This window comes from Hemiscyllium ocellatum, chromosome 9 (genome assembly GCF_020745735.1).
Source record: "Hemiscyllium ocellatum isolate sHemOce1 chromosome 9, sHemOce1.pat.X.cur, whole genome shotgun sequence".
In the NCBI taxonomy this organism is placed as follows: Eukaryota; Metazoa; Chordata; class Chondrichthyes; order Orectolobiformes; family Hemiscylliidae; genus Hemiscyllium; species Hemiscyllium ocellatum.
The window spans coordinates 53665673-53685152 of NC_083409.1; the positions used below are offsets into that span (position 1 = coordinate 53665673).

General features: G+C 41.5%; 1 protein-coding gene across 3 annotated transcripts in view; it reads right to left on the minus strand.

Moving 5' to 3' along the window:
• The window catches only part of LOC132819041 (cytosolic phospholipase A2-like), a 137554-nt gene that overhangs the window by 26941 nt on the left and 91133 nt on the right, over positions 1 to 19480 (minus strand). For all 3 annotated transcript variants that reach the window (XM_060830318.1, XM_060830319.1, XM_060830322.1), the window contains 3 exons: positions 14427 to 14541; positions 12180 to 12317; positions 11092 to 11187 (listed from right to left, as the gene is read on the minus strand). In XM_060830318.1, coding sequence (XP_060686301.1) covers positions 11092 to 11187; positions 12180 to 12317; positions 14427 to 14541 — 349 coding nt within the window. The remainder of the gene's footprint in view (positions 1 to 11091; positions 11188 to 12179; positions 12318 to 14426; positions 14542 to 19480) is intronic.

Consider the following 19480-nt stretch of genomic DNA (forward strand, 5'->3'; position numbering starts at 1 on the left):
TCCTTTGGGGAAGGAAACTGCCGTCACTACCTGGTCTGGTCTATTAGTGATTCCAGACACACAATAATGGGATTGACTGTTAATCTGTCCTCTGGGCAATTATGGACAGGCAATAAATGCTGACTCAGTCACAGATGCCTTCATCTCATGAATAAATAAAAACTTAATGGTGAGGAGCTCTCAATTTCAGGGGAAGTTAATGTGCAGATACTAAAGCCCAAGACAATCCAGACTGCACTCTCAACGTGTAGGCAGCAATATTGCCTTAAAGCACAAGACAATGAGATGCCATAGAAACATAAAATCTAGCATTAGGAGTAGGCCATTCAGCCCTTTGAGTCTGCTCTGTCTTTTAATATGATCTTGGCTGGTCTTTTATTTCCAGCCATAAAATACCATATGGCTTTTATATGGTCATATCCCCATACTCCTTGTTGACTTTAAAATCTGAAAAATAAACTTCCTTTTTCCTCAATATACCTACTGACTTGACCTCCACAACCTTGTGGTAGAGATTACCACCAATTCACTAACCTTCAAGTGAAGAAATGTTTCCTCATGTCAGGGCTCAATGGTTTATGTCATATCTTGAGACTGTTTCTCCTGGTTCTAGATTACTCAACCAGGGAAAACATCCTCCCTGCATCTGCCCTGTTGGAACTGTGTATGTTTTCAGTCAGAAACCCTCTCATCTTTCTAAACTCTAGTGAATATAGGCCCAGTCAAACCAATGTCTCCTCCTAGCACAGTCCAGCCATCCTAGGTATTAGTCTCGTGAACATTCACTGCATTTCCTCTACAGCAAGTCCATCTTTTCTTGTGTAGGGAGTCCAAAACTTCTCATGATACTACAGATGTGGTTTTAGCAAGATCCTGTAAAACTGCAATAAGACATCCCTACCTCTGAACTCAAATCCTCTTGCAATGGAGATTAATATAACATTTGCTTTCCTTGTTGCTTGTTGATTTGCACACTTGCACAGTGACTGGTCTACAAGGAGACCTTTTTTTTGTACATCCAAACCTCCCAATCAATCACCAGCTAAATAATCCTCTATCATTCTAGTTTTGCACAATTTAGCCACATTTCATTGCCTCGACTTTGAGAGATTCTTTATAAAATGACAGAAGCATTTCTGGCATATTTATTTCTCCATTCCCTACATGACAAGTTTTTATAAAAAGGATAAAAATGGTTGATGGAATATTCCCTTTTTTATGTTAACAGCTTGGAATTTAAACTTGGGTAAGTGATGCTTCAGTTAGACAGAGGACTAGTCACGGCCCATCTGCAGCAGTGTGGTGCAATGGAGGGCAGTGCATGCCTTAGTTTTGTCAGCAATTCTCCAGATTCATCTGAGGTTTTAAAATGTTAAACCTCAAGGACAGGTTGATGTTGGGTTTGGAATTATACCAAGGTTGAATTTAGAAGATTGATCAACCTGATATTTTCTGAATAATAAAATGATTTGGTACATCAGAGACACAGAAATTCATTCCTCTGCTTGGAATCCAAAACAAAAGGGAATGAGAGCTGGGCTATTCAGGAAGGGAATTGGGAAGGATTCTCTCCCACAGAAGGTTGTGAATATTGGGTTAATTGAAATGTTGATCACAGAGGCCAAAGAGCCCCTCTCCATCACAAACACACCTGCATTTTGTCCCATTTGTCCCCCCTGATGAAGCTTGGCATTCTGGAACAAATGTGTACTCCAAGGGGAGTCTACAGACAGGGACATATTAATAAGGCAGCATGTTGAACGGCCATTTTTTTCTCATCAAGTTGGTGTACTACCTCCTGACCTGATAACAATTATCATCCAGTCTATCCCAAAACAAAATCATTGTGCCATCCCTCAGTCAATCTCCTAGCTCCCTGCTCCTGAGAACAGCAAACACCAACCCACTGGGCACCCTGACCTTGGAACCAGTTTGGGTGATTTTAAACTCTGCTTGAGCAGCAGCCAGTGGGTGAGGATGGCATTTTAGGGAGGAGGAGGCTGCTGGTCAAAGGCAATGAAACAGTAGGTGGTGCACCAAGGAGGGTCTCGAGGAGGTTTTGGGAGAGCCCTTGGGGCAGGGTCCACCTAAAACTTTCTTGTTAGGCCTAAAGAAGAAAGCTCTGAAGAGTTCACTGCACCAGTGCTCATCAGCACTTCTCCACACTCATTCCATGTGTAAAAGAATAAATGTTGGAATAAATTTCTTGAAGGGGCCTCTTGATTGTCTGCCATAACTTGGACAGATTGGCTAATGCCATAAACTTTCCAATAAGAATAAGTGAGTAGTTTTTAAGAGATTGCATCCAGAGAGCAATAGCCTGGTGACTCCCTTGAACAGTGAGTATTGAGTCAGTCAGAGTTGACTTCTGCTCAACAACAAAAGGCAAAGATGGGAATACAAGTTCGAGCTCCATTTTAGAAGAGATGTAGAGGGAGGGTGCAAGAATGGTGCAAATGTCTGTCAATAACTAACTGAACAGGAATGGATAAACAGCTAGCCAGGAGAGTTCCCCTTGGCTTCCAAATAGAAGTGTGACTTGCTTTGATACTGCTTCTTGAATTTGGAGTGATATGAATTAAAGCAAAGGTACCAGATAATTTACTCTAAATGCCAATCTGCTCATTCACTTGTCAACGACTTATTTTTGATTTACGTTTTTCCTCACTCACAAAGAAGTAAATCTGTCTGCATTTCAGAAGATTGACGAATATCTAGTTCATTTGACAATAGTTTCAGCATCGGAGTCTCCTGGGTCAGACTATCACTAGATTAAAAGTTGGATAGAAGAGGTAAACTCCTGATAATAGGGGAAATGGGATCCACTAATGGGAGGAACTGGTGATGCTGCATATGAAAACATTTTGACCATAACTGTCAAACATTGTAACAGGTATCTATAACTAGAAACCAACTACATGTAGTTTAAGCAGTAAGTTGCTGTTATAGTTGCCTGCTTTATTTCAAAGGCTGTCAGAATTATTTGCATTACGCCTCCCACACAGATGTATGGAACCATGTTTCATTTAAATTGATTCGTCACTACCTGATTGTCGACTGGACTTCATCCAGTATTCTAAAAGGACTTCTTTTGACGTTGCAAGGCCCATATACATGCATTGCAGGCAAACTAGTTAAAAATACTAGCAACTTCCAATATTTCACAGTGGAAAATGACGCAAGGTGTGACCAAGCCCTGATCAGGGAAGCTGAGACTCCAGAAACTAAATCTAAACATATACAGAAATCAATCTTCTGGAACTTGTGCTGACTTTTCATCATTTCAGCTTTTCAGTAATTTAAGTGTCACTTTGTTGCAAAGCATGACTCACAGCAGTTGTCTTTTGTAATTACACACTATATCTGGCAGTTCCAAATTAGAAATTGTACAGAAGCAGTCAACATACTGGCAGACTGAGTGGGTTTATATTGCTTAGCTTCCTGAGGGATATGTGTCTACACTGGGGGGAGTCATTAAACAACACAGTGAAAATGGAACTACCAACTGATGCATAGCATCTAATGTAATCACACAGGGTAAATTAACAAAGAGGTAGACATCACTATATTAATATGACGATTAAAAAGGGAGACATTTGACGAGATCCAAACGGTCAGTTCTGTGTTGGTTTCTGTTCTGATTGTAAAGCATGTGTGTATAAATGTCCTCCCTGGCTTGCTGAAGTCATATAAACCCTTCCACTGGCCAGTGTTGTGAAATCCTAGATTGTGTTTCATGTGTCGTTGTGTGTCCAATTTTCAGTTTTAGGAGTTAAGAATTTAACAGGAGAAAATGGGATAAATGCATTTAAACAATCATGAAATCATTAAGAGCTAGGATGGTAAGCTAATTAAAATGAAGGGATTTGAGGATTGCCAGAATATTGCATTAAGTGGCAGTTCAGGAAGTTACTCATGCTTGTTCAATTAAGTCAGAATAAATTATTTTGACAATTACAGCTATAATTGTATAAAAGCTGTAAAACCCATTTACTTCAGCAGATCAAAGAATACATTGTAAATGAGGGACATTAAACACTAAAGTCAGGTTAAGGGCTGCCCAGACTAGGCTATATTTATATCATACCTTCAGTGTGGAAGCAAGCCATTCAGCCCATTGAATATCCCACCCAGACAGATCCCCCACCCTACCCCTGTAACCCTGCATTTCTTATTATCTATCTAATATCCCTGAACACTATGGGCAATTTCCCACAGCCAATCTACCTAGCCTGTACATCTGTGGACTGTGGGAAGAAACCGGAGAACCCACAGGGAACCCACACAGATACGGGGAGAACGTGCAAACTCCACACAGACAGTCACCCGAGGCTGGAATCAAACCCACGACTATGGCGCCGCAAGGCACTTGTGCTATCCACTATGCCACCCTGTCTCAGAGATAGATGAAACTTAAGTAAGTTCACTGGTTTCGATTTATTTGTGTTTGCATTTGCTGAAAGAGGTTTATTACAGTTTGTGGCTAGGAGTGTGCTGGTTCCAGGCATCACAAGTTGTTATTAGGTCTCAGAACAGTTCCCAGAAAATGGTGGCTCCATAAGGAGGTAAAAGGTTGGGGTTTCTAAGAAGAAGTTCTTGTAGCCATTGATAATGTTGTGTAATTGAGAGTAGAGTGAATGAGGCCCACATGCAATATCTGTAAGCTGCAACTGAAAAAAGATCAGAACTTAACAGGAATTGAAGTTCTGTTGCTTGATGGAAGTTGTAATTGTGTTGGTAATGAGACACTTGGAAAAGGTCTCATGGCCAGAACTCTGAACTACAAAGATTAGAGCAATTGTTCAGCCAATCCAAATCAGGGAGTCCTTTGAAGGAGTTAGAAAGACGGATCTTTGACAGTAAATCCGTAGAATCCTTTGTAAAGATGAAAAATCTTTTAAATGAGATTTGGCAACCCACACTGTCACAAACACCATAGTAGGATCTGTTTTAACTCCATTAGCCACTTGAAGTACAGTCTGTGGGGTATTTGACCAGAGTTTTTTGTTAACCCTTATTTACTTCGTTTCAATCCTAAATGTTAGACTCTAAGCTCTCTCTCTATGTATGTATGGTTCAGAATCAATACCTTACCTCTTCAATATCTAGTCATTACTTATTGTATGTTTTGTTGATTTTTGTAAAACAAAGACATTTTATAATAACATTTGAATTCAACCCTGGAATTCTGCTGTTCATTTTTCTCACCCCTGTTCTTCCACAAGAATGTAGTCTATTGAACCAGATCAAAACGTACACCCTGTCCAATATTCTCATAACTGGGATCATAACACCAGGGATAGTGGGTATGTCAGCAATACCATTACATTATTGCAGGCTATTTAAAGTGGTTAAAAGGACATCTGGGAAGAGAATTTTTGTCCCTCATTCTGTGTAATCACTGACCCTGCTTCTGTGACTGTTACCATTTCCTAAGTACAGTACTTGGTTGCACACCAAGCACAATTTACTGAGTCAGAATATAAATTAGGAATGATGGTGAAATGTGCAGCATGGCTGTCAATACTCAACTGAAGCTGATACCAACATGTGCAGAAAAACACAGAAATCCAGAGGTTGTCAGTGATCTAATGATTCTTTCAGTCACTCCCTCCCCCCGTGAGACTGCAATCAAATAGAAACAATTAAATTGATGAGGATTTCCTTTTATGCTATTAGTCTTACTGTGAAACCCGTTGAAAAGGTTACATGTTGAATGAGATGTTACTGGGATGATAATGACATACATAGAACATAATATTTGCCAAACACCACACCACTCGTAAAAAAATGCATTTCATCTTTGAAAAAGTATTGAATTTCTCCACTATGATTTTTAGGGTTTTCAATAAAGAATATATAAATGATATTTCAGCTTCAATACAATTCCATGTGCCATTACCACTCATTTCACTCTTTCTAAAAGAGTTAATGAAATTGAAAAATGCAGTGATTTTCTGCTTTGCTGAAATATTGTCAGATAAGATCACCTGTTGGATGTCTAGTGACCTCCTTGATTTAGCACCAGATTCAGACTGAAATTTGGAAAGGGTATGTCCACGCCCACGACTTTTATTCGCTGCTTTTTTGGCAGCGCGGGCCAGCACATAAGTGCTTACTGTGAAATCAGGGCCTTTTTGCCTCAGAAAATACAGGCAATCTGTGTAGTTACTGGAACATGGATTTTTCAAAAAAAGAAAACCCTGTTATAATTAAAGATTGCCCCGTCATATGTGTTAGTATTTCATGTTTTTAATGTTAACTCAATCTTTCAGCATCTCTGTTCTGGGGTTTACTTTCTTTTAATCTTCATGCTCAGCTGCTTTATGGAAAGGCACTCAGGCCATTTTATTTTGAAAATAAATCTTCTCAACTAAGTATTAGTATGAGAATTAGTGGGTGAAATCAGCTGTTTAAAAGGAGAAAAACTTGGTTCAGCGGGGTAGTGTGGTCTGTACAGTTTCATCAGTGAATAGACCTTTCTCATGACACTGGATATATCAGAATGATCAGAAACGGAGTGGTTAGTAGGTATTCCAGCAATACTAGAAAGCATTCTCAGAAACATGGCCTATGGGGTGGAAAATAGTGAACACCACTGACACAAGATCCTGAAGTAAAATAATGTCCCATTGTGGTATCTTGTGCTAACATGTCAAACACAAACAGAATTAAAAGTTCAGCAAAAAGCTATTCAGTGCCTGGTCATTTGATCTCACTTGATAAATGGGGGTGAATACCTTATTTGGTAATCCCACAAAAATACGCAAGATAGATACTGCAATGGAGTTCAAAAAAATTCAAAAACTACAATCACGCCACATACTATTCTGATCTCTTTTAACACCTACCTATTCAGTCAAGCGTCCTCATTGAAACTCCACATGAAATACATTATTCAACATGAATCACTAATGGCACAAAAAATGGCAGCCTTTGACTGATTTTCCTCCTTTTCACCCCAGGGATACTAAGGATACTTTTGAGCAGCCCTTTCACAATCCTGAGTTGATATTGTCGGACTCAACACAGACTCTCGGTTGGTACTCAACCTTAGTGAGTACCACAGGGCAAATCATTCACTCAATCTGAAAATATAACAGTGTTTTCTTTTTGTAAGTTGCGAGCTTATAAAATTGCAGAAAGTAGGAAAACTTAATTCCAACTTGGGAATTGGGATGTTTCCTTACTGGAGGACCCTGTGTAATTTCACATGCCAAACTGATAAAACTTGGATTTCCCCAGACAGGAAACTGTTCATAAATTGGCATTATAAATTAATGAGTGCTGTCTCTGATGCAGATAAACGATGTGCGTCACTGTTTATAAGTCTCTTGATGGGAAATAACACAGGGCTTTTCATTACCTCAGCTACATAACAGAAGTGACTACATTTCAAACACATTCCATTATGTGTGAAGCAACTGGGAAGTCTTGTGTGATGGAATAACTCATATTACAAATGAAAGGTTTGCAACATCTTGTTGCACTAAAATCAAGCAAATGATCCAAGTTAACCAGTTAACATTTATTATTAGAAGTATCCAATTCTTCTTGTTAAGATGTGAAATAAACAGTCTGGTCTAGTTCTGTCCCTCCCCACTTACGTTCATCATTTTTCAGATACTTTACATCAGTCTTGGAATTTCCAGTTTGTGGGCTCCAGCTGACTCTTCTTGACTGTGGATGTGCAATCCCGTTATCAGTTCCCCCCATCAGAATGGAAAGAAGTTCTGAATCAACTCCATCCTCCAATAGCCTCCTCTGCCTGGCTGAGCTCGTTCTCACACTGAACGACTTATCTTTTAACTCCTCTCACTTTCTTCAGGTCAAAGGGGTGGCCAAGGGTACCCGCATAGACTCCAGTTGTGCTTGTCTCTTTGTGGGGTATGTGGAACATTCCATTGTTCAGTCATACTCTGGCCCCCCACTCACAACTCCTTTTCCAGTACATCGATGACATCAATTGGTACTGCAAACCCACCAACTCCCACAGTTACCTAGGCTGTACATCCTCATAGCCTGCTTCCTGTAAAGGCCTTCATCCTATTATGCCAGTTCCTCTGTCTCTGCTGTATCTATACTGATGATGCCAACTTCCACAAGGCAGTCTGAGATATGTCCAATGGTTTCCGCTATCAAGGATTCCGCACTACCATGGTCAACAGTGTCCAAACCATTTCCTGCCCTCACTCCTTCCATTCCTTTTCACAGGAACGATCGGGTATCCTTAGTTCTCACTTTTCTCATCTCTGAGTCAAAAGGATCATCACATCCGACCAGCTCCAGTGGGGTGCCACCAGCAGGCAGATATTCCCCTCCCATCCTTCATCAGTATTCCAGGTATTTCAGGGACCATTCTCTCCTGGACACTATCATGGTCTTCTCCTCCATTTCCAACATCTCTTCATACCTCCATAGCACCTTCCCCTGCAATCCCCTGTAGAAGGTGGAACACTTGCCCATTTCCCTCCTCCCTCCTCACTAGCAAAGGCCTCAGACACATCTTGCAGATGAAGCAAGCAACTTATTCAATCTAGTTTACTATCTTCACAATGTGATCTTGTCTCTAGTGTGGAGACAATCTCCAGTTTGCGTGACCACTTTGTTGAACACCTTGACGCTATCCGTAAAGATGATCCCAAACTTCCAGTGCCTACAACTTCAACACATAACCTCGACCCCCATGCCAACATTTCAGTCTCAGGCTTGCTGCAGTGCTCCAGAGGCATCTCAACAAAATGAAAGAACAACACCCCGACAGCCTTCAGAACTCAACATCAGGTTTAACCATCTTAGAATGTGAATGCGCCCCTCCTTGTTTATTCCCCACTCCACACCCCCAGGTCCTATCCTGCATTGTTAAGAAGGCATACAGTGTGTTAGCTTTAATTAGTAGAGGAGTTGAGTTTCAGAGCCACAAGGTCATGCTGCAGCAGTACAAAACTCTGGTGGGGTCCCACCTGGTGTATTGTGTACATTTCTGGTCACCGCATTATAGGAAGGATGTGGAAGCTTTGGAAAGGGTGCAGAGGAGATTTATCAGGATGTTGCCTGGTATGGAGGGAAGGTCTTATGAGGGAAAGCTGAGGGACTACAGGCTGTTTTCGTTAGAGAGAAGAAGATTGAGAGGTGTCTTAATTGAGACATATAAGATAATCAGAAGGTTAGATGGGGTGGACAGTGACAGCCTTTTTCCTCAGATGGTGAAGACTAGCACAAGGAGACAAAGCTTTAAATTGAGGGGTGATAGATATAGGACTGATATCAGAGATAGTTTCTTTAGTCAGAGTAGTAGGGGCATGGAATGCTCTGCCTGCAACTGCAGTAGACTCGCCAACGTAAAGGACATTCAAATGGTCATTGGATAGACATATGGATGAAAATAAAATAGTGTAGGAAAGATAGGCTTCAGATTGATTCTACAGGTCAGTGCAACATCGAGAGCCAAAGGGTCTATACTGTGCTGTAATGTTCTACGTTCTATGGGTGTTCTCAACACCTCCAACCTATTTTCACCATTCACAGCCCCCATTATCACCTCTTCAACTTCTCTTCTTCCCTGGTTTCCTAGCAACAATCCCTTCCTCTGCTTTCTTTCTTACCCCTCTCATTATCTATCTGTCTCACTCCTCCCTCTCGCCCACCACTGTCATCAGCATAAATTCCTAACTGTGTTCAGTTCTGTTGAAGGGGATCATTGGATTCAAAATGTTAACTCTGTCTATCCCTCCACAGCTGCCGAGTTTCACCAGCCCTTTCTGTTTTTCTTTGTTTCAGATCTCCACCATCTATAGTTCTTTGTTTTAACCAGACCTGACCCCATTGGATCTACAAAGGAATTTCAAGAAGTCCCAGAGATGATTAGTTCCTGTCATTAGGCCTCAGTATTTTGTTCCTCACAGGTAAATGGCTGCCAGTTACTTTAAACCAAGGCCCTGTATTTGCATTTCAGAATAACACTGAGAATACCAGTGGCCCCGTGAAACATTTCATTCAATAGCTGAGTCCTTCAAGCCAGGGAGAACCCTTTTCAAATCTTCTGCTGCTGAATTTAGTTCATTATTTTTCCTTTCCCCTCCCGCATTTGTCTTTTCCCTTATTCGTCAGTTTAACAACATGAGGTCTTAGCGAAGCCAATCACTGTCCTCTTTCTCCAGCCTCACCAAATCCCAAGCCCAGTCAGGAGCTGGAACAACATTGCCCTTGCTTCTAGTAGAACAAGAATCATTAATGACATTTTATGGCACCAATACAACATGAGGAGGATGTGACAAAAGCTCAGCAGGTCTGGCAGCATCTGTGAAGAGAAATTAGAATTAACGTTTCGGATCCAGTGACCCTTCCTCAGGGCTGGTCACTGGCCCTGAAATGTTAACTCTGATTTCTCACCACAGATGCTGCTGGACCTGCTGAACTTTTCCAGCAACTGCTGTCTTTGTTTCTGATTTACAGCATTTGCAGTTCTTTCAATTTTGATGAGGAGGATGTGTCTTGCTTAGGTGGATAATGCATGATTCAGAATAACACCAATAGCCTGGGTTCAGTTCACACTGCCTCTGAGCTCTGCCCCTGCAAATGGAAGCCACTGGCCAACCAAAACGGATAGAAATTGCTAAGAGTATGGTGCTGGATGAAAAGTCGGCAGACAATGAACTAAATATGTACCCTCAGACACAGCAAGTATGACTGAATGAATTAATACAATGTGAACTAGGGAAATAATTTAAAATAAAGTAATCCATTATCATAAAATTACCCCAATGGAAGCATCCACAAAACCTAAGAATTTGATTAAATATCACAATATTTAGTAGGACAACTGCAGTTTAATTGCTTATTTCCCAACTCAGTTGGCACAATATGGTCATATGAAAAAAGAACTTCCAATTAATTCCTTATGAACAATATTAAGTAGGGATATAACTACCATAAAGTAGCATCATGCATCTACTAACACATTCAACTTTAGTTCAAACAAAGACAGGTAATCTTGAAATGTAGAAGGAAATTTAATTGAAAGCAGAAATATGTTTCAATGGACTTGAAAGCCTGATGTTAATGATTAATCAAAACGGAAAGGTACAATACCTAGCTCTTCCTCCATAGTGGTGGAGCTTTGATTGTTGGAACTGGTAACTCCAAGTACTCGGTTGAATAAAATCGAAAAAGCACTACCCCAAACACCTAGCAATATAAGAGGCAGAAAAGATGAAAGTGAATGTATGTGTTGGTACACAAGATTTTAAACTTCCCAGTGTCAATGTTTGTGGGTGTGAGTGTGTGTGTGGGGGTGAGTGTGCGTGGGGTGTGGCAGTGTGTTTGGGGGATGTGAGTGTGTGTGGGGGGTGTGAGCATGTGTGGGGAGTGTGAGTGGGTGTGGGGTGTGAGTGTGTGTGGGTGTGTGGGTCTGTGTGTGTGGGTGTGTGCGTGGGGGGTGTGACTGTGTGTGGGATGTGAATGTGTATTGGGGGTATGAGTGCGCGTACAGGGTGTGAGTGTGTGTGTGTACGGGGAGTGTGTGTGGAATGGGAGTGTGTGGGTGTGTGGGATGTGAGTGTGTATGGGGGGTGAGTGTGGGTAGGGTGTGTGTGTGTGGAGGATGTGAGTGTGTGTGGCGTGTGAGTGTGTGTGAGGGGTGAGAGTGTGTGGGGTTGTGAATGTGTGTGTGTGTGGGGTGTGAGTGTGGGGTGTGAGAGTGTGTAGGGGGTGTGAGTGTGTGTGTGGGATGTGAGTGGGGAGTGTGAATGTGTAGGGTGTTGAGTGTGTGTGGGGGGATGTGAATGTACATGGGGGTGTGTGAGAGTGTGTGTGTGTGTGTGGGGTGTGAGTGTGTGTGGGGTGTGAGTGTGTGTGGGGTGAGAGTGTGTGGGGGGGGTGAGAGTGTGTGTGGGGAGTGTGAGTGTGTGTGGGGAGTGTGAGTGTGTGTGGGGAGTGAGAGTGTGAGGCTTCATTAGATTGGGCTGGTAGGTCTGACCACTGTCCTTCCTGCTCTGGCTCAGTCCAGGTAGAGGCATAAAGGCAGTGGTATTCAGGCACACCATCATACTGTTTAATTCAATGCCCTTCTCACTTCCAAATATGTCACTAGAGGAGGGGCCTTAAAATCCCACCTTGTTTAATGTAAACAGAACATGACCCAGAAAGCCAGTTTAGCTGAGTTTTATGATCAAACATACCCATTAAGAAATGAAGTGGATTCTCATCATATCTCTTCACCACTGTTCCCATAAAGAATTTGCTGCCAAAGATTGCAGGGTGCATGAAGGTCCCGTATTTTGCCATTCCAATCTCATATGGACTGAACTCCACCCAATCTATAAACGAGAGAGAGATAAAGTCGAGAAAGGAAGGCAGAGTCAGTGTGAATGATTGTCTGTTTGTAAAAAAGAATATCACTGATTCATAAATTCCAAGTACTCCATTTCGAGTCACAATTATACTGCAAGGCAACTACAAATTTTTCCCTGACGTATGGGAGAATATGTCTGACGTCAGAGTGTACTAGCTTTGTGGTCACACTGGTATGTTGTATCAAGTCTCAGGGTCACATTCAAATTAACAGCCAGGTTCCCATGAGTTTGCATGTGTCTCTAGTCTTTGACACTGACCAAGTTCATCTTTTGAGTGCAAGTTCATCTTTCAAAAGACCTCTTTCTAAAATCTGCAGCCTGAAAAACATTAACGTTAACAAATTAGAAATCAAAGTTCAAATCTCAAAATTGCTGCAGCTTCAGCAACTGGCTTCCCAGGTGTTGAGGGGAACCTGTGACGCACAAACCATAGTTTGGGTATTCCTGTTCTGTTGGGTTTAAAGTCAGAGTCTTGAACCTCTAATGTATTTCTGCTCAGCCACTAACTTTCTCCAGCTTTTAAACTATATAATTGGTTTGCATCCAGATTTTCAAACGATTTGGTGTGACAAGTCTTCACTGATAACATCTGTCTCTCTGCTAGTTAACATTCCAAGGAACATTCATCATCTGCAGGCATGGGTTCCCTCTTCCAAACTCAGAAGGAAGTCCTGTCTCAGAGGGTGACCAACCACACTGATTGGCCAGCAGTGCTATAGTACTGACAGCACCACCATGAGTGGTGACCGCTGCTGGTATTACAAGCAGTCCCACCAGTCAAAGACTCAGAGGCAGGATGCAGGGAAGTGCCATGGGGGGTATTGCATCAAGGATGAGACCGCAGGCCCCTGTGTGGGAGGTGAGAAAAATAGGTTTGGGAGTTTTGATGGAGAAGCCTAGGTGGGGAGAATCCCAGTCAGGATAGTACCCACTTTTCTTCCCTGAAGGCCAGGCATGAGATTGTCTGAGAAGCCTCCACTGGAATAAGTGCAAGAAGGCCACTGCAGACTCACCTGCCCCTAGCAAAATGGAGGACAGGTTGAAGTTAGTGGGGCACCCTCCCAGCAAGTTCTGCCTTGTAGGCAGAGAGCCGAGATCTATTCACAGATTTAAAAATACAACATCACATTCGTTCAATAAAGTCAGAGCTTGGCTTACAATGATGAAATACATCAAATTACAGCAATTGTTCCCAAATGGTCCCATCATTGAGATGCAAACCAACTGTACAGTTTAAAAGTTTGAAATACACTGATTTAATCATAATAAGAACAAGCCGTGCTGATCAGTTACAGTCTGTAGACCAGGAATCAGAGGGAATTCCTGCAACAAAACCAAAAGTTCAAACCTGAGTATTCGCCAAGTGAGCTTCTTCAGTAGGGGGTTGGGGGACAGCGGCACACTGTTTAGGGAAGGTGAGTGGTGTGTGCTGAAGGTAGGATCATTCATTGAGCAGATGTGTTAGTGAAGAAGAGGGGGAGGGCATGTGTGGGACAGGGGAAGTGATGTGTGTCAGGGGAGATGTGTGTGTTGGGGGGGGGGTGGTGGTGCTTTGGGGACATCTCAACATGTTGGCTGGACCTTTAGTCCTGGTAGGAAGTAGAATCATTTGTCTAATCTTTTAAAACAGACTGTATAAATCCTTTTTTTAAAATATTTGCCCTCACTAAAATTTGCTCTGTACCTTTTAATCCTTCGAACATATGTTTATGTGTCACATTAAAATTGATAAACTTTCTAATCAGACTGGTGTGATGCTTGATTAATGATGAAGCAAATTAAAACATTAAAGCTCAAAGGTGACACTGATCCCACTGAATGGCAGAACAAACTCAAGGAGCTGAATGGCCTACTCCTGTTCCAATATTCCTACCTGGATTTCCTTTTCCATGATTAGAGAATGCAAACAAAACATATATCTATAGAGGAGAAACAAGGAAAATGCCCCTCTCCAATAACAAGTTCAGACCAGAATAGGGATGGATTGCTGTTTAATTCTAGATTGTAACTCGTTTTGACCTCCTAACTCTATTGTTGGAATATCTCCATTACATTTATTCCATAAAAGCTTACCGGCAAACATAAGCTCAGACACATCCGGTTTTACATGAAGACAGGTGAACAAGGGCATGGGACAAAGACCATCATTTATTTTATCCTTCATCTCACTCATCTTAGAGTTCATTCTCTGCAACAAATCAAAGAATACATTCTAAAAGCATTTATTACAATCAATAGCTTTCATAGATAAAAAATGAATTCTCTCTTCACCAGGGCTTTGAATGTTACATTCATCTCTTCAGTTCAATCAACTGAACAGAACACCAGGTTCATCCATTTACTCCTGTAACGTCTAGTCTCAGTCAAAACAATGTGTCTCCTGTTCCTGCATCTTCCCCCTTACTGAAATGGATTTTTAAAATTTGTTCATTCATAAGGTATGGGTAATGTTGACTAGGCCAGTATTTATACTGACCTTCCTTATTTGCTCTTGGTGAGTTGCCTTCTTCAGCAGCTGCAATCCATGTGGTGTATGTGCTGCAATCCATAGTGACAATAAAGAACTGGCAGATTTAGTTCCAAGTTAGGATGATGTGTGACCTTTGAGAGGAACTTGCAGGTGGGTGTTGTTCCCATGCATGTGCTGTCCTTGCTTTAGGTAGTAGAGCTGAAAATGTGTTGCTGGAAAGGCGCAGCAGGTCAGGCAGCATCCAAGAAACAGGAGATTTTATGTTTCGGGCATAAGCCCTTCTTCAGGAATGAGGAAAGTGTGTCCAGCAGGCTAAGATAAAAGGTAGGGAGGAGGGTAGGTAGTAGAGCTCAAGTTTGGAAGGTTCTGTTGAAGGAGCCTTTACTAGTTGCTGCAGTAAATCTTGCAGATAGTACATACTGCTACTATTGTGTTAGTGCTGGAGTGCATGAATATTCAAGGTGGTTTACTAGGTGCTGATTAAGCCAGCTGCTTTGTCCTTGATGGCACTGAGTTTCTCAATACTTGTTAGAACTGCATCCATCTAGACAAGAGAGGTGTATTCCCTCACGCTTCTGATATGTTCCTTGTATTGGTAGACAGGCTTTGTGGAGTCAGGGATTATTCATTGCTGAATTCTCAATCTCTGCCCTGCTCTTGTAGCCACAGTGTTTATATGGCTAGTCCAGTTTCAGTTTTGGGTCAATGATAACCCTCAGAGTGTTGAAAATGAGGGATTTAGTTATGTCAAGGGTCGATGGTTAGATTGTTTCTTGGTGGGAATGATGATTGCTTGGCATGAATATTACTTGCCACTTTTCAGCCCAAGCCTGGATTGTCCAGATCTTGCTGCATTTGGTCATGGACTGCTTCAGTAGCTAAGGAATAGCAAATGATGCAGAATTATTGGTGAACATCCTCACATCTGATCTTATGATGGAGAGAAGGTCACTGACGAAGCAGCTGCAGATGGTTATGAATTCCTGCAGAGATGTCCTGGAGCTGAGATGACTGACTTTGATCAACCACAACTGTCTTTCTCTGTGCCAGGGGTGACTCCAACCAGCGGAGAGTTTGCCCCCAGTATCCACTGTATTTAGTTTTGCTCAGGCTCCTTGATGCTACAATTGGTCAAATGTGATCATATGTCAAGTGCAGTCATTCTCGGCTCACCTCTGGAATTTTGCCTTTTTGCCCATGTTGATTGTGGGATTGCTCAGCCCTGTCTTTTACATGTTGCTTCAACCATCTGGCATGAAACAATTCTATATTGTAACTTCATCACTTCGAACACCTCATTTTGGGATGTGCCTTGCTGCTCCTAGCCTCCTAACTGTTTCACACTGTGCTGCTACCTCTGGGGGGTCTGTCCTGTCGGTGGGACAGATCATTCCCAGGGATAGGGATAATGCTATCTGGGACATTGTGATAATCACAAAATCATAACTTATGGACACAGTCAGGCTGTTGCTTGACTCATCTGTGAGACAGCTCTCCCGATGTTGACACTAGCCCCCATACAATAATAAGGAAAATGTTGCTGGGTCTTTGGGACCAAGTTTGTCATTGTTGTTTCTGATATCAAGGCCAATGTTACAGAGTTTATCTATTTGAATTTCTTTTCAAATTTATAACAGCCCAATACAACTAAATGGCTTATTTAGCCATTTCAGAGGGCAGTTAGGAGTTAACAATATTTCTGTGTGGCTGAAGTCACATGTAGGATGGCAGATTCTTTCCCTCAGGAACCAGATTCATTTTAATGATAAATACCAATGGTTTCAGGATCACTATGACCAAGATTTACTTTTTTAAAATTCCATATTTATTAATTGATTCTAATTTCATCTGGACAGAATTTTCATCCATGTCCCAGAGAATTAATACAGGCCTCTAGATTATGAATCCAGTCACATTATCACCTTGTTGCCATTTACCCTGAGTGACAAACATAATATATGAAGAAACCATAGGTATTTCACTCTCACTGGGAATGCAAAAATGAACTTCACTCTTGTCCTTGGTGCCCAATGCTGGAATTATTTAAGGTATTTGTTTCTTTTCCCCCACAGTTGAGCTGACTGCTAATTGTTACTGTTTTGACTTGCTAATGATGTTGGATTACTGAGGGAAATGCAGGATAACACAGAGTTACCGAGGGAGAGTCTTCAGGAAAGAGGACAGAAATAAAGAAAGGGAGAAATTGAGGAAATAAAAATAAATGTTAATCTGTTTCTGCCTGTGTCTGTGCTGCTGAAAGTTAACATTGCCCATTACTTGACTACATGGACTGGACTTTACATTGCACCTGCTCTAAAAGAGCATGTCATCCTTCAAGTGTGTACTTCCTGGATAAATATTTTCATTTTTAAATAAAATCAAGCATGGAGAAGTATGATCGTAAATTTCCAGATAACTTTGCATTCCTGGGTTGGGGGGGGTGGGTGGGTGGGAGGGCGGGGGAGGAAAGGGTTGTCAGGAAACTACACACAGCTAAGTAGTAAGCAAAATATGTTTAGCTATGCAACATTTTCCCATTAATTGGTACATGTCTCATTTTAGTCATGCTTACTAACTCTTCTAGGGATCACGATTGACATTGTGACTATTCAAGTTCTAAACATGTTAAAAGGGCAAATGATTGAAAAAGAAATATAACCACAAATAGATTGTGAGTGTTCTAGAGATTGAGGAGCAGGGTAACTCTGGCACAAATGGCCAACAAAGCCTTAGCTTGAATTAGACCATGAAACAGTACACAAGAAGCACTAAATGCAGGGAGGACAGATTAACTTAATCCCTCCCTGGAAACACTCAACCACAAACAATAATATCTTTGTAAACTAACCAGTCAAGTAAACTGCCTCTGGAGGCTATCTTTTAGATGCACTTCAGAAAAAGTAAATCACCACAAATTGAAACTCTAACAAATCTTTGGTTCCCTTGTTCTTCGATTTAAGCTTTGAAAGGTGAGTGGGTAACTAAAAGACAGATATCCCATGGAACAATTTAAAGAACAGCAGAGAGTTCTTCAATTCTGATCATCAGCCTTTATCTATTACAACAATTAATACATTTCAGGAGTACTTCATTGGTTATAGCGCACGTTAGGGCATGCTGAGGCCATGACAGGCACTGTATAAACATGTGTTTCTTTCTTTCCCTTAACCAATACCATCAAGACAGATTGACTGGTTATTCATCTCATTTGCTGTTAGTGGGATCTTAGTGTACCCAAAACCCTAACCCTACTGCTGCTCTGTGTCAATGGTGACTGCAGTCTATTGGTTGTAACACACTTTGCGCCATTGTCCATTTGTCATGTTTTATCAGGTATACTGGCTGCTCCCACTTTGCCAGTCATCCGGGACTCGGCGATATAAGGTTACTAACCTTCAGCATCAATGACCTTGTTTGGGGCAGTCCAAGGCTCTGGTTCTACATGATGACACTGATGAGATGAAACTCCTGGCCAGATTAGGAGTTACAACATGGATTTTGAATTAACTTGCAAATGGATGCTGTCCCCAGCACAGACCAAGCCACCACCCAACTGGCTGATGCTAATATTTTTACCAAGCAGCATTCCCTGGCAGCCAGTGTTATTAGGATGTCCTTCTCCTGACTGTATTCGGCTCTATCCTGACTCAGTGTTGCTCCCCCTACAAACCACTTGCATCAGACTGATCCAATCATTGACTGGTTCCCTTGTCACTTCTGTCTCTGTTTGGCTATTGTCTGCATTTACACAAAGGCTGAGGTGATGATCTCAGTATAGTGAAGAACTGGAGGTTTAAACCCACATCTTACTACAATATGGGATGAAACCACCATTCCACTAACAGGTGTTCTTGTTCATATTCCATGGTGTAAATAATATAGCTGATTGACTTTCATCATAAATGTTATTATAAGCAGTGCAAATGAATATCAGTCACTGCAACAAAGCCAAGAGTAGAGTTTTCCTGTGAAGGGAAAACAAAGTGTTTGCTTCTGACAGGTAGAAAAGTTCCAGCCATCAACGCTTAGTTTTTACAGACTGATTTGAGTTGCAGAGGAGGACACACTGAATGGATGTGGCCTGGCTCTGGCTCAATGGTCTGACAGGAGGGATGTTGGTGAGGCAGACCTTTCTTTCTATTACCATTGAGGTTATCTCTCAGGAATGCATTCGTAACATAATACACCACAGATTAAACTTCGCGTGATGATAAGATGCAAACTGCACGCAACAATAAAAATGACCAGTCTTCATTTATCTTTGGTCTCTTGGATTGCTCAGATCTTACGTGCGTACTTCAAAATTACACAAATCTGTCTTGACAATCTTAGTTTGACAAATGGTTTTTAGCAATTGTGCAAGTTTGACTGCATAAAATACTTTGATCAGTTTTAGTAAACTAGTTCCTCACTAAGTTGCATTGCTAGAGATTTACTGATGAAAGGGTGGGTGTAATGTCTAATAATAATGATATATCACCATATAATTACAACCCAAGTTATTGCCTTTGGTTTCTTTGTCCCTGTTTGATTATTTAATCAACTATCCCACTATGTTGCTGTTAAAGTGACCTTTGCTCATGTTAAAGACCCTGCTACGTGGGACAACCAATCTGGGTCTGCAGAGAGCGAGCAAGAATGAGAACGAGAGCGAGAG